A 16468-nucleotide genomic window follows, 5' to 3' on the forward strand; every position below is an offset into this window, starting at 1 on the left:
GATGGTCTTTGCATAATCAAAAGGTAGAGTTTCTCCTCACTTACATCCTCTCTTTACTGTCTGTACCCACCAGCACCTCAAAAAGGGGGAGTGGGTCACCCAAGCATCCACCCAGTTAAACTTTAATGTGACTGACAGTATAATCGGTACCTATTTCATCCTTCATTTTCGCTGCATTGTTTCAGCCTCTGTTCTACTCTACAAAGCCAGAGAGGCAGAGAGGGCCTCTATTCTCTCGTCGCCTGCCTGCTTGTTGGAGCTGATAAAAGGTGAATAATGTGCCGACACAGCCCGGGTATTAATCCCCATTAAAATGCAGCTGGCTCTCTGAGCTCTCTGCGGGGTAATATTAACTTAAAGGCTTCATTCTGTCCTTTCGAGTTTGAAAATTAAGTTCCTACTTCCAACCTTGCCCCCCCCTCCCACCCACTCACACCAAAAAACAAAAAAAAGTCTGAAGTATTGAATGAAGTAACACGGAAATGAGGAGTGATAAGAGCAGCGGCTGTCGCTGTGACAAAATGTTTGGAGAGGAGTTTTCAAGTAACAGGACCAATGTCCCAGCCACATTAGGCATTCCTACGACACTCATAACTGTCTTTTTAGGATCTCGTTAACAGTTGGCTGCCTGCGCTGACGATGGCTTTGATAGGTCAGTGGGTGCTTGTTAAATAACGTTGGCGCTGCTTCCCTCCCACTGCCAGCTGCTTAGATAAGAGAGGAGGGCTGCGATCTGACTGCGAGTGAACGCTGAACGCCGATATGGAAAATGACAACAGATGCCTACTGCATGTATTTTAAGATTGGCATTTGAATGCATTTTGTCATATCTACAGTTCCAGTATGGAATTCACCCATCAAATCTGAACTCGTTCAAATCCAATATCAAATTAATTTGTATCTTTATCTATTAATCGTCCAACAATCACATTGAAAATCACGATTACTATGACAGAACGTATTATCTCATATTGGTGTTGGAGAAAAAAACATCCTAAATTTTACTTCATAATAATTGTTTTAATCAACAACTATAAACTTCAGCTACAGATAAAAACATGAGCTTGGCCGACTACTGTGAAATACTCAAAATGTTCAGCTGGATGATTTGACGACAAACAGTGAATTAGCCCTTATCAGCTTGGGAAGATGAACAGCTCTCAATGACTTATTAAATTATCAGTATCAGTGCAACTGGCAATTTTATTTCTTTATTCTGTATTCCAACCAAATTCGGAGGTCAAAATTTCTCAGTTGAAAATTACAATTTCCAGCCAAAAAGTGTTTCAGGTGCACTACAACAAAACAAAACAAAAAACATGTTAAAAGTTGGTGATTTTTTGGCAAGTGAGGACTGTCACAGTTTTAAACGACGCGCAATTCTTCAAAGGAATGTTAGAATTTTCACTAACAAATGTTTTCTGTTACGTTATTTTGACATCAATATATTCTTCAGGGTAGTTTTCACAATACGATATTATATATTACTTTGAGTAAATGTAGGCAAAAATACTTAATGTCGCCTTTGAGGGGTTTACATTTACAGAATAAGCCAATGTTGAGTGACGTCGGACAACTGCTTCTTTATGGAGTACGGGTAAATGGATTTGACCGGAGTTCACCAGTGGGAACGTCGACTTTGAGACTTTAAGAGACGTTCAATTGTACTTTTTCAGTTGTCTGTCAGAGGGGCAGTAAATCAACACAAAGAACACAAGGGCTGTGGAACTGAGATAAATAAATAGAAACATCCATTGTTTTTTATTAATGTCTGATATGAAACTGGTCTAAGCAGTGGTTCTTCTTAATAGTGTTTTTGAAGCGTTTTTATCGTGTTGAACAGACACTAATGACAGTCAGAGTAACAAATGGGGCTTGCTCACTGCTGATGATCAACATGGCTGCATGTCTTTTAGGTCCACCACTTCCAAAAATGATTCTGTCACAGAAGAATTGCTAAAGTTATGAGTTAAAACATTAAATCACTTTATAATGTTGAAGCCACAGGACTATTGACACTGTGAAAGGTGTTTAATATTACGTGGACTGAGCCGTTTTTCCTTTTTAAGGGAGGCTCACTTGTCTGTCACATATTGTGCACAACATATGACACACACTCTCGTATAAGTGAGAGATAGCAAGTGACAGAGGCTCTGCATTGGTGATTATTGATTTGCTCTGGGCTCTTCGCAGCAACAAGGACAAACGATGTGTCTATTTCATGTAGTTTGGATTGAACAACTCTCCCTCATCGTCCCCACGTCTTCTACCGTGCTCTGAACAACATGCTATACACAAGTTAATCTTAAGTGATAAAAACAAGGAGGAGGAGGAGGAGAATGAGAATGTGTGTTGAAGAGAGTTGCAAGGAGACATCTTGTGCCAAAGAGAGAGAGAGGGGGGGGCAGATGGTTGACGAAACACTCAAGGCAGAATGACTCAAGACTATCTCACTTCAGACCCCATTTATCTGAGTCAGACAGGAACTTATAATAAAAAAAAATAAAAAAACTCATGTTAGAACCATTCAGCAAAGCTTTTAATGTTCAGGTAAACTAGAGGTGGAGTCTGACACCGTCATGCTAACTGGTTGTAATGGGTTAGATTTGTCAAAATCTGCTCCCCAAAAGGGAAGCAAAACTGTTTTGATCACCCCCAGGTGGCTGTCTGCAGTATAGGTGATAAACCCCAACTCCTCCATGTTAGTGGATGGGTCAAATACGTTTTTCTTAAAGATGGTTGTTCATCTAGGTAGTTCTTATACTACTGATGTAAGTATACATTTTTGCAGTGTTTAGTTTTAACAAGTTATTTGATGCTATTAAAATGGGGTGAAATATCATGATTGATCGCGATTGGTCAGGCGCATGTATCAACAGAACCTTGACTTCCTGGCTCCATCTCCCAAACCCTTCTGTGCAGACTAATAAATCCATGTCTTTATACGTGGTTAGGAAAGCTGAACGTAAAACTTTTTCATCCAATGAATGCAAGCAAAACATATTTTTCCACAGTGTATTCTTACTGTTTACTGCGAGGACCACTGTGTCAGCCAGACAAGAAACTGCAGAGAGGTTGTTTATTGTGAGTGGTAAAGCGTTCTTAACAGCGTCAAGCGTGCTGTGCTTAAGGGGGAATGAGACAGGATGTAGCCGAGAGCTGCTACTTTACTTTCTATTCTCCTGTGGAAGGCAGAATGGGTTAGTGTGTTTGAGATGTGTGCTACCGTCTATGTTTTTAAGGTATGAAGGATTTTAACTGAAAACAGTTCCTCACCTTGTGCCAGCCTCTCCAGCCTCTTGCCGTGTTCAGGTGGGATGGCGTACCTGCAAACAGAGGAGGTAAAAATCCTGATCAGTTTGGTGAAAGATTGTCTTTCCTTAGATTTACTAAGGCAGAAGGACAAGAGTTTGACATCAGCATCGACATCAAAAACAATCACACCTTTGTTTCTAACCTCTTACTTTTCTAAATCTTCCTCTTCCAATATTCCCTCAAATCCCCACTGAACATTTTTCCATTATTCCACTCATGCAACTTCTAAAAAGGTATTAAATAAAGCAGACTAAGAAATACTTAGAGTCTTGCAGCTGCAGATGAGGCAAAGACACGACCATATGAGCAAGACAACAATACTGCAATTATCAGAAATGAGAAGAACAATGGTACTGAGACCAATAACAAAAATTTTAAAATAAATATTTAAAAAACTGCACGATCACTCCAGCAAATCGGATTTGCTCAAGAGGACACACCACTGAACACACCTTAAGAATCAAAGCTAATAAAATAGTATGAAAACACAAAACGCTTCCCTACATAACAGCCTTAAAACAAGTAATAAATTGCAGGGACGAAGGAGGAGAAACAGGAGGTTTGGTGGGAAAGATAAAAATGACTGGTGAAGGGCAGGACCAAGAGAAATGACTGTTTTGGGAGTGCTGGCTTATTTTACAGCCCTCAGCACTTACCGTTTTAAGAAATGAAATCACACGAGCTCTACACCTCACCACCCCTCCCTACCCAACCTTCCCTTTTAGCATGCTATGCACACATCATGCACACCAATCACTGCTTTGGTCAATGTTTGCAAGGGTGCGGAGGGAGGGAGGAATGAATTGTCTTTGTGTTTTTCCACTCGGTTTTATTACTGTGCAAATAAAGAAGCCCTGTGCTGCTCTGAAAGTGGAGAGAATATCAACATTACCAGGAAGTCAAAATGTCTGTGCTGTTAATACAATAGATGGGAATTGTAAAGTCTGTATCATTACACCAAACATCAGATGCTGCATTTAGACCGCAACATTATTTGTAAAACAGCATGAAGCGATGGAGCCAGCAACGCTCAGCTCTCATCCCTTTGAGACGTTATTACAATGCTTTTTATTACTACAATTATTTCCTCTGGGTTGCTGAAGACTCAAGAGACCTTAGGCAATGAACTATGGGTGAAAGAAAAAGTCTACACTTCTCCTTCCTTACTCGAGACTCAACAACCACATGAATGTTTGACAAAAAAAAAAAAAAGGGAGAAACAGAAGGAGAGCGTTAGAAAGTAAGAACGATTGAGTGATGGTGAGAGGCTACGACACGTAAGGAGAGAGAGAAAAAAGAACAAACAGGAGCATGAGACACAGAGAGAAAGAGGGAGAGAGAAAAAAAATAATAAACAGAGAAAATAAAAGACGAAGATGATTTCAGACAAGGGAGCCAAGACATGGTGCCACACTGCCACCTGTAGATGAAACCTGAGAACTTCAGACAGGTGCAGCATCCCTTAGTGTTGTATTATTACAGCCTGGATTTACACAGCTAACCACCATCAGAAGCTCTTTACCCAAGTGCTTGATGCAATTTGGGAGCACGCAAGTGACAAGGAACACGTGTATTTAAATACACACATTGTTGCTGTTAATTACCCTCCCTGCCATTGTTGTAGTTTTGAGCATTTTGTAATGTGTGCATTCTGCACTTGAAGAGAATGGGTAATGACTGAGACAATTGGATCAGGTAATGAGTTGCAATTTGTCCTGTGGCTCTAAGGCGAAAGTCAACAATAGAGAAATGTCAGATGAGGGTTCATTTTATTGGTCAGAGTTAAGAGACGTGACCTTGAGTTTTGGTTTTTCATTGCATTAACTCAAGCTGTGTCTGCTACTTCGCGGGAGTTCCCATACGTGCAGATAGAGCACAGACTCATCGCAGGCATCACTAAGCCTTGTTTACTTTTCTATACTGTGCATTTGCAATAGGGCCGTGTATTGGAAGAGTGTGGTGGTACGCATCATGATACTGGAGGTTTAACTCTATATATTATGATGTTGCGATACCAAATATTATGCAATTTCTTTTAAATTCAAATCAAGGAAGAATTGTCATAGTATAAAAACACATATATACCCTGTATGTATATAATAGGATGTGTCCAGTGGTTGAAGATAGATTACAACCCTGCTCCCTCATGGTCGGGGATTTGAGCACAACAAAGAGAATCACCAGGCATATGGAATATTTCTTAACCCACTACTTTGTCATCCCTTCTCATTGGCCACCAGCTGCACCGTGCATATTGTTCTGCATCCTGTTGATAAAGGTTTTAAATAATTCAGCTGTTGTTTTATCCAACACTTGCCAAGTTTTGGTGCATCCTATAATGTGTGTTGTGAGGAACTGTTTGCATTAGTAGTGTGTACCACTTCAATGGCTAAATATACATTTTAAAACTAGATGATGTTAGGTCAGAAGTTTGGTTGGGACGAAGCCACACACTAGTCGTTAAGTTGAAGTGCTTGTGTTCAGCGAGTCTATAACCGTGTGCTGAAGATAAAACTGACAGAGCTCTTCTCATCTTTTTTCACACAAGACAGCAATTAAGTACATTTCCCAAAATGCTCAAGATTTCCCAAGTTGTTTTTGTCCACCGGGAGCCTCACGTTGCAGAGCTTTCTGTGTAAATGTGCACAAGTTTTGGAGCAGCCTGCGCCACAGAACATCCCTCAGACAATCCCTTTCATCCCAGCATCAAACTAAACAAATCAGCCGATCAGCGTGTCTTCTCCTGTTCCCTCCCTCCTAAGGCCACGGTTGCCATGGCAGCAACACGTCTGTCACTCTGGCAGCAGAGAGATACATACAAAACAAAACAGTAAATGAAGGCCTGAAATATTCCACCTCTCTGAGGAAAAGTATGATTTGTCAGCGGCGAGACAGTTTTCCTAGCAGCTGGAATTCAGACATCTTTACGAGCGACACTGTGCATGTTTGTCACATTCACAGAGATGTTGAGTATTTGTGCATTCTTCTCTTTCAGACTTTTACTGTTCAAGGTCATTTCTATCAAGAGCTGTTTCTACTGCTGCAGTACAAAAGTTTATCCCGTCTAGTATTTGTTAGTTAAAACCCTTATATGCTATCAAGTAGGTCATGACTTATTTTACAAATACAAGTTTAATTTAAAATACCAGGTGCGCATGTCCCTCAGATCACAGACAGAGGGAGTTTTATAATGCTTTGTAGATCAGACAGCGCACTGGGATTCTTTGCTGTAGGAGAAGCTAGGATATTGAAAGCAAGCGAAATGATTGGTTGAATGTTGTATTTTATTTTATTGAAAAAGTGACCAAATAATACCAACAACTATCACTGGATCCAAAACTCTTAATATCTCCTTATTGTCTGTATCCCTCAACATGTCACATAATGACGTGACAGAAAATGCAACTGGTGCAACTTCATCACAAACTGAACTCTATCACTCACTTACATTCTGGGATGTAGCTCTGGACCGTATCTGGTCCAGCCACAGAAAACTGTCAAACGAGAATGAGTCAAAACCGCTGGAGTACAGAGGAGGCTGAGGACTGGAGGATTCATTAAAAATTCCTCCATTCCCTGAAGTTGCAGCTGGGCTACGCTTCCAAATATCCCTTTAAATTCTCTTTCGTCAGCCTTTGCCCACCTTCCCCTCACATGTTCTGAGGCGAATCTTTTATCTGACAGCCGATCTACTGCTGTGTGTGTTGGGGCAGAGGGTTGATTGACAGGATTTCAGCAATAAAAATAAAAGAGAAAGATGGAAGGATAAAGACAGTGACTGACTGCTGAGGCTGAGATCATTTACACATCCTCGTGTGTGTGTGCCAGTAATTATCCCACCACACACAAATATAAAAGTGAAAATGATTCAATTTCAGAAGAATAAAGATGGGATGCTTGGTGTGCACTGAGACAGAGAGAGAGAGGGAGTGACAGAGGGAGAACAAAACCAGGCGACAAAACGAAGAGAATCAGACAAAAACAAGGAAAGGGAGGGGGAAAAAAAAGTGTGCATTTAAAAATGGAAATGAATGGTGTTCATCAATCCATCTGGGAGTTAATTAGTCTTAGATGACAGAGACGACAGTCAGGGCAAACTAAATGGAAGTTAAAAAGAGAAGCAGGAAAGAGGCAGAGAAGTTACAATGCAGGGATGTGTGAAGAGCAGAGATTCTTCTCAATATGGGTAAAAGAAGTGATCACAAACCATATTCCTGCATTTTGTCACAGACAGGGCACATCCTCATTGGATCATTAAGTCACTCTGCTAATGCCAATAGATGTGGGGTATAGCAACACAGGAGAAAAGGGGAGAGCAAAGCCGCCCCACAGAAAAGAAGCGAGAGTGACGTTGACATCAACAGATTGACAAGCTTGAAGTCAGTTGGCCCAGTGAAAACAATATATTCATATTTCATGTTACTGTGAAGGCTGGGGTTAAGGTCAATAAATAAAGGTCAATAAAAATGGCTCTTGATCACAAAAGTAATCAAGTTACTATCAAATATTGAAAATCATTTACATTTAAAACTGATTAGAAACTAAATTCTACTTGACAACAATTCACTACATGTGTTCAATTAGGGAGGTAGAATGTAGGGTTGTCACTTTTTATTCATTTATAAAAATGGATGCAGCAGAACCAGAGATATTTTTTTTAATTCCCACACGTTCTTCTTCCTTATCAAACCTACATGACCCACAGCAGACCTCAACCATCAGCTCAGTGAGACATTTTTGTATCTTATACTCGAGCAGCAAATGGAGCCTGAAGCTTCTAGCCTCAAGCAGAGATTTTAAAAAAAATACTGCAGAGGTCTGGTAAACTCACTTCTTTCTGCCTTAATACCCACAGATTAAATTAAATTTTTTAACTTGTATTAAGGTAGCATTAGTTTTTCTCCACATATGCAGTAACACTCCTCAAGGCCCATGAAAGACTGATGTATTCCCTTCTGCCCTTTAAATATGCTTGCATCTAGAATCTTACTAATGTTGGTTGTACGTTTTTTTCCAGCACATCATTGATTCAAACCATTCAAATAAGGTGTGTTGCTGAAGTTGGTACCATCAACTCGTTTGCCCCTTAAGCACTGCATCTGTTAAACATCTGACCAGAGTGGGGGTTCAACAACAACTATGGCTCAAGAGAAAAAAGAATAATACAGGTCTAAACAACACAGGTTTTCTATAAGCATGGTACAACCACCACTGCTCGGCCTGTATAACCAGACTGAGAATCACAGTTTGATGGATGTTTACCAACACACATCCGCACTCTGTATGTTCACACAATAGTTAATTGTAATGATACAGAGCCACACTCCATGAGAGGAGTGAAAACGAGACAGGTAGATGTTTTTTTAATGAGATCACATCGCAGAGCAGGAACTGTTATATCCCTCACAAAGACAAAGACAGACACGAAGAGGAAACGGGGGAAACGGGGTAGGGAGGCATACTGTGACAAGAAGGAAGACAGGTGAGAGAACAAACGAAGAATGGAAGTTTAGGAACACACACACATCTGCAATACTAAGTGTGTGTGTGTGCGCACGCACACGCACACGCGCACACACACACAAAGTTGGCTCTGCTTCCTTCCTGCAGTGTCAGGGATCCAAAAAACAGAGGGAAAGATGGGAAAGCACGAGAACATGTATACAAGCACTGGGGGGGAAAACATCAACAGACATAAAAGGAAAAGAGACAAGTATTTTTCTTTGGGTACCAGGGCCCTCCAGTGGTGAGTGACAGAAAGACAAAAGGAAATGTAATGATACATAGAAGAGAAAGTGAGCGAAATAACAGCTCAAATCAATAGAACTATACTATAACTATATATAACCTCTACTGTAGACCAGCTGCTAAATGGTTTCAGCAAAGTTAGTAGAAAACCTAAAACAGGGGTGTTTTGTCTTTTTCTTTTGTCTAATCTGAGAAGAGATTACATCTGAGCAGAAAACAAAAGAGGAAAACATTTGCAAAACAAGAGGATGAACAGAACTGTTGGTTGGTTCTAAAATCTAAAAGGTCAAAATACAGTTGTAACACAAACTGATTTCAAGCTCGATCAAATATCTCAAAAGCATATTTGCCAAGTAATGACCCCTCAGATGGTGAAAATACCAGCCAGAAGCCCTTGTATAGCAAGCATAACACAACATCTCAATGAGACAACTGAAGTCAAGAGCCAAGACCAAATCACTTGATAAAGCAAGTATATAAAAGTCTGTTGTTTCAAAAACACAAGCATAAAACAAGAACCTCAGTACTGAGCCTAATAACGAATAAAAAAGTATTGTAAACACATAGGAAGTTGTTTTTATTTGTCAATGTTTGTATTTTCACTACCTAATTGCTACTGCTGTCAACTACAGCCGACCATGTTGGTAAATATCTGGTAGCTATATTTACACACTGCTTCTATGCAGCAAGTAGACATTTTATAGCAAATTTCAAATCTTAAAATGCCATGTGACACGGGTGAGGTTGAAGAGGAAGTTTCAAGAAAATAAAAATGTGACTGACCAGGACTTGGATTGTCCGAAGTGCAGGTAGTTGATGCTGTAGAGGTCCATGTCCTCAGTGTGCCATGCAAATGTGGTCTTCCACATGCCGAAATACAGATAAGGAGTATTGACACCCTCAATAACGATGCCGCACTCCTGCTCCACCATGTCCAGCAACGTGTTGAGGTGGCCAATGTTCCACTCTCGAATGTCCTTGACAAAAAGAGGCATTTTTATGAACAGTATGCAGGAAACAGTCTGATTCACAAAGACTATCAATTTGTTACCACAAGGTGGTGCTGTAGTAGAACAAAAATGATAACGTCTCATTCAATGAGCAAGGTAAGAAAGTAACAGCATGTGGTGCAGAAAGCAGAATACATTAAGGCACTATATTCAGGGCAAAATATTTTAATTATCAATGATCCATTAATCAGTGTATTTAAAATATGCATCCCATAGTGGACACAATAATCACCGTACATTTTTTATTAAGTTCTCATGTTATCAAATCATATTGATAACTAGATAATTCAGACAAATTAAGATTAAGTAGTATGTTGTTATAAAAAGAGTTACAAATTGATTTTGTAAATTCTTTTTTCTAATATCATTTGGTTATGAAAAATTACCTTGATCAAGACAAGACAAATAAGATGGGCTGGCAAATCTCTCTCACACACACGCACGTACGCACACGCCTCACCTCATCATAGATGGAGCCACTGACATCTGCACCATAAATGGGTGACACAAATGTCAAATTTTTCCAGTATTTCCTTTCTAGGTCGTCAAAGTCTTTGTGGCGGGGTGTGCAGTACCTAAAAACAGAACAGGACCAGATGTGTTGTCAGTGGTGAGCAGAGAGGTGGCCTTTCAGCTACACCCTCATCTTGGCAGGCATCCATCATTGTAAGATCAGCAATGTGTCAGTTTCAATTACTAGCATGTAGCATTTGAGTTACTTCACAGGAAACAGGACCAATACAAAAATGGTCACAACAGGGTATATTTTACAATGATCATGCTGACACGATCAGTTACTGCAGCAGAGAAAGCACTTTGACACTTTTATTAAAGATTCATGTTTTTCAAATAGTTTTAACTTCTTTCCAGCAGAAATGACCAATAAATACCCAACTGCAGTCTTCCCCATTGTTATCTAGACTGTGGTGGCCTTGTCTAGTTGGTAAAGCAAAAGTTTCACAATCTTTTTTTACACTTCTCATAACAGCGTCAAGTATATCTAACTCAGAGTTTTGTGTCGTTGAGTCATTCTAGAGCTGTGTGCAGAGCTCTTTGCCCAGCTGTCGCGCTCCCTCTCTCATACATGTTTACAATTTTACATGAATCAGAAAACCAGCAATAACATCTTCAAACGGGGATTTGTTCAACTAGCTGTTTTCAAATGATGATGTATCTCAATTACAACTGAAATAGAAAACAAACACTTTTGTTCTTGCTGGAGAAGTTCCGTGCCAATCATACACATGAATGAAACCAAGTGAAAGAACTGATTAACCAATGATCGGTCCCAAATTGACATGCTCATATTGTATTAACAAGGGTTGTGTCAGCACTTATTATAAAATTTGACTACCCGAGAGAAAACTGCTTTTAAGTAACTTAGCAGCATCTCATCAGTTTGAGTTCCTTCCCCACAAGCAATGTCTAGGACCATAGAAGAACTACCACATGTATAAATGAGAGCCCTGGGCGAGGCACTAACTTACTTCTTGCTGTTGGCCAGCTTGCGGTACTCGCCCACGGTCATAGACTTCTTCTGGATGTTGTATTGGGTGAACAGACCCGACTGACCAGTCACTACCTGCATGATGGGAGCTGGAATCACCATGTCCTCGATGGTGTCGTAGGAGCGCCGCGGCTTCCAGCCCTCTGGGGGAATCACCTATTGAAAGGAGGAAATGGTTCGTATTACAGGCAGTGAGCCAACATTCAAACTGAAAGGATTGCATTGACCTCCAAACTGTAAAGTAAATGTTTTACATTCAATAAGATTATAATCAACCACCAATGTTTTGTTGAACTCTAATTTAACAAATTATTCTATTATATTCCCCTGTAGATTTTAAACAATTAGTACTCAGATAATCAAATACTATGCATCTACTATCTATAATCTATTTGACTGAACAGCAAATTATGAAAATGCTGTGAAATTTTAAACATTTGCTGATTTCTGATTCTAAAATGTCTATAAATCATTGTTTTCTTTATCATTACTAGGGCAGCGCTTGTTAAAAACAGCCTTGTTATCTCATTAATGGCTGTATAATTTATTCAATCATCTAATCATCATCACCACATCTCTAGGTCACTGCTAGATGAATTACAATTTTGGACCATGCATGGTTTACATTACTATAACAGCATCGTTGCATAAACTAATCTCACCTGTTAATAATGGTTAATATCCTTATTGGGTGTTGATAAAAATGGAACAATACAGCACTGCCTTGCTGTCGCTGCATCTTAAACAAAGCCCTCCAAGATGCTTTCACTTAAAGTGATTATATGCCTCGCTGGTGTGCTGCTGTGATAAACTATGACCAGGCGTACCAATGTTGTTATCATGTTAATGAGGTCAGTTACATGGAGGCATCGCCTCACCTGGAACCAAATGTTTAACGGTTTCTCCTTCTTGAGAACTGTTCATTCAAAATATCTGTGAAGGTTCTCACTCAACCAGGTCATAGTATCACCAGGAGTCATACAAGTGTACATAGAGAACTGGACTTGCTTGTATTGCTTGAATACGTTTCACCTCTCACCCAAGAGGCTTCTCCAGTTCTGACTGACGAGTGGAGGGTTTCAGGTATTTAACCTCTATGGGTCTTCACCTATGCTGAGAGTCGTTATGTCAAACATGTAGGTCATTCGCCCCCCCCGGCCAACTAGTGGGTCGTTTGGGTCCCCCGAGTCAAGGGGTGAATGGCTGTTGATAGCTGTAAGCTGTAGACCCAACCTGCTATTGTGTGAAACATCTTCAAGAGACACAAGCCACTCAAGTTTCCACATGTTCATTCAAAAACTTTGAAGTTAACACTGCTCTTCATTCTAAACCATTCATTACTCAGGTTTGAAGTTGATCAGATGAGCAGTTGTTGAGAAAATCAAAGAAAAGACAGAGACTCCCCAATTCATTGTCTTATAAATACAAACAAGTTCCATTTTTATGGCTCTATATATTTTTTTAAAGGTTTTAAACAACAATAATAATTTTAGATGGAATCTTGCCTGTGCATGAATAGGCATGAATGGATAGTCACTGCTGTTGATAACATTGAAAAGCTAATGAGACCTTACCATAACAGGACTGTGATGTGATAGTGTGTACAATATACTATACAGTATGCGTCTGTTTTCCTCACCTTTGCCAGGCCGGCCCGGTGAGCTCCTTGGCTCTCCATGTAGACCACGTATTTGGCGAAGTCTTTGAACTCCTCCATGGTGGGCCGGAAGGTCATGATCTTGCAGCTGGGGTTCTTGGCACTGACTGGTGGCAGGGGTGGCAGCAGAGGGGCTGGGGGCAGCTCCGAGTCAGAAACAAGTCCTTTGGCCATCTCTGGGTCGGCAGGCTGAGCTGGGCTGTGATCTGGAGCAGCATCTGGAACTGAGGACACTGCTGTGTGAGGGGTTTCAGCTATGGCTGGCTCCTGGGTGGGAATCCGGTCTTGGGTTGCACTGGAGCTGAGAACAGGAGGTGAGGTCGGGTCTGGGGATGAGGCAGGCACCGTGTCCATGGGCATGTCGGTAGCCATTTGGTCGTGGAAGTGCTGCAGGTAAACCTAGGGTGGAGAGCGTGGGAAACTGGGTCATATTCAGTTTTCAGCTCCTTTCAGAAAAGATTAGGAATCTACAATTCAATATAAGAATTGAAGAGTGCTTCTTTAATGATATTATGTGAGAAACTCATGGGACTCAATTAAATCTTTATTTAATCAGACATTATCATTGAGATTTCAATCTCTTCTACAAGAGAGACCTGAGAATAGGAAACATTTACCATAAGCATATAAATACAGCACCAGGAGTAACTAAATAAAAGCAACACAAGGTCACTAACAGGCTCACCTGTTTATCCAAATGATAACAGGAAGTAAAAATGTTGTCTCGCTCACAACTACCCTTTCCCACAGACTCCACGCTCCAACATACTTGATGGTTCAGGGCCAGTCAGGTTTATACAAGGTTAATAGATTGACCAGTCTCTGGTTCGTTCAGGCCAGTGACAGGCCCACTTATAAGTGGACAGGTGCTCTTTTTAAGAAACAGAGTAGATATGGGATCCTAATACATCACCTATGCAGTAAGTGAAATGTAAACTTCAGAACTACTATAAATATGATCATTTTATTGTTTAGACCCAAAACAGGGTGGGTTGTTAAGGGTCTTGACTAATACAGCAGTTTAACATTAGCCCAATTGTGAGACACTTTACTCAGGTACTTGTGTTGTAGGTAGCCGTGAGGATTTAGCTACAGTAACTGCTGTTGTTGCTTCAAGTTTAGTGTCCGGTGATGCGTTTCACCAACAGTTTTTCCTGTTAAATTCCCCTTGGGTTTGGGTTAGGATAAGATTGGGTTCAGGTTCAGATAAGGGGAAACACACTCCAATAGTAAAACAGCCTCCGACCCAACACCGGCACTACTACTTGGTACTACTGGTAACTAAAGCTTGTATTGTGAATGACAGTTAGAGAAACCTGCAGCATCCCTGAGGCTTCTGTTTGAACAACAGCAATGTTAGAACAGTCATGTTAACTCAGTCTTCTTATAAGAACAACCTCTTCATCACAATGTGGGAGTGCCAACATCTATGAACTATAGGAACTTCAGAACTAAGAATTAGCTGATCAATCTATTAGCTGATCAAAAGCATATTATTTGCAGCTGAGTTGAGGATAATTTATGTAAAGATCTCCAGCAAAATTACAACTTCTTGTCTAGTTCCACCTTATACACTCTTAAGGTTGTTCTGTTTTATACAATTGTACAGTAGATCTAATATTTTGCAATAGGAACTTGCGACAGTTTGAACAAAATACTTAGGAAATCTACATTCGCCAATCCAAAAGCCTAACACTGTATCTCCATGACAACTATCTTCTCATCTACTATCTCATCTATACGTTTCAACATTTTCTTTAAAAAAAAAAACTGGTCACATGAAACAGTAGTTTGTTGCACACAATCTCCTGACAATAGGTTTTCTGGTTGAAGATCAACTTGGAACTTGTATGGTTTTTATCTTTAATTACCTTGGTGATTTGGGTGATACTTTACCAGCAGGAGAGCTCTAGTGCTCTGGCCATAGCTAGCTACTGCTAGCATCCACTGTTGCCAAATTGCATTTGTTAACAGTCAGTGATACTTTGTCCTGACTCTCAGATATTTGAGGTCAACATCTGCATTTAACGCATAATGTCTGTCTGCTACATTCACCTTACGTTAGTATTTGACCCTGGCTTTGTTTAAATGCGATTGTATTTTTCCTTATGTGCATATTTGATTAGCTTATTTAAGATTTCATTTCACCGGGCATTACAGTACATTTTTTATTATTAAAGAAACACTTCTATATTCTTTACATCTAGAACTTATTGAAATTACTTCACTTTGTGGGTCAGCACTTCCTTGAGACATTTTAGCAAATTTTAACAATACTGCAATAAAACTGATAACCACAATCTTTTTAGTCAAGTCACTATAATCATAACTACATTTTCACATCATTTAATATCTAAATAGGCATTCTGAGAATATATTTATATACAAGGAACGATTAACCTACTTCACATCTGCATTTGTGCTGCAAGACTTGCACATGGTTTTCATCATGTCAAGGGCTGCGTATTAAAAACACTTTATCTCATCCACAAACGTGAATTTATACAGTAGCTTATTCAATGTCACACACCTTTTTTGGCACAAGCAGTGTTACAACATGGGTGTTTATTTTAGCCTCCTGCTGCAAAGTAAGTGGTTTTCATTGAACCAGTAATTTGCATGAAACACAATCTGCCTGTGGAGCAGGTTGTGTGAGCCGGAGATGGAGGGAGCCAGGTGTGTATGCTACAGATAAGCTGAATAGACTTTGTAAATAAACCCCCACTGAGAAAGAAGTCTTAAAGTCTAAAACGATCCAACTTACAATCCATACATTACTAGTGTATACATCCACAGCTATCAGTGATGCCACCAATAAGTTGGGATGTTATCTCACTAGACTCAATTACAAGCAGGGACCCTCTTTCTAATGGGGTCTGACCTAATCAGTGAGCTGAGGGCCACATGACCCCCCAGCTGTCTAACCACAACAGAAAGGGGCCTACACAGACCCTTTAACTCCACCTGGGCCTCAAACTTGTGTTAATACTGCTGCACCCTGCCCTCCCAGATACAGACTGGGTCGTGAATACTCACGCCGTGCAGTTGTTGACCTGCAGCTCATGTCAGGTTAAGTGAAAGTAAAAGGACGCTGCCACAGGCTGATGCTGCTGTTAAGGGCGACGGTAGCTCTGCACAAGTAACACCAACTGTTAGCATTTTACCCCAAAACGACAAAGAACCGCAGCGGAAAGCGCTTGAAAATGAGCCGAAAGCCAAACTCATACAAAC

The 16468-nt window shown here is 40.2% G+C and overlaps 1 protein-coding gene across 3 annotated transcripts in view; it reads right to left on the reverse strand.

The window, feature by feature from the left end:
• The window catches only part of kdm4b (lysine (K)-specific demethylase 4B), a 43188-nt gene that overhangs the window by 26318 nt on the left and 402 nt on the right, over positions 1–16468 (reverse strand). For all 3 annotated transcript variants that reach the window (XM_034583072.1, XM_034583071.1, XM_034583074.1), the window contains exons 2-6: positions 13220–13636; positions 11561–11736; positions 10534–10648; positions 9847–10040; positions 3277–3326 (exon numbers count right to left, since the gene is read on the reverse strand). In XM_034583072.1, the coding sequence (XP_034438963.1) occupies positions 3277–3326; positions 9847–10040; positions 10534–10648; positions 11561–11736; positions 13220–13609 (925 nt within the window). In that variant the 5' untranslated portion in view covers positions 13610–13636. The remainder of the gene's footprint in view (positions 1–3276; positions 3327–9846; positions 10041–10533; positions 10649–11560; positions 11737–13219; positions 13637–16468) is intronic.

Source organism: Hippoglossus hippoglossus, chromosome 4 (genome assembly GCF_009819705.1).
Source record: "Hippoglossus hippoglossus isolate fHipHip1 chromosome 4, fHipHip1.pri, whole genome shotgun sequence".
NCBI classification, from domain to species: Eukaryota; Metazoa; Chordata; class Actinopteri; order Pleuronectiformes; family Pleuronectidae; genus Hippoglossus; species Hippoglossus hippoglossus.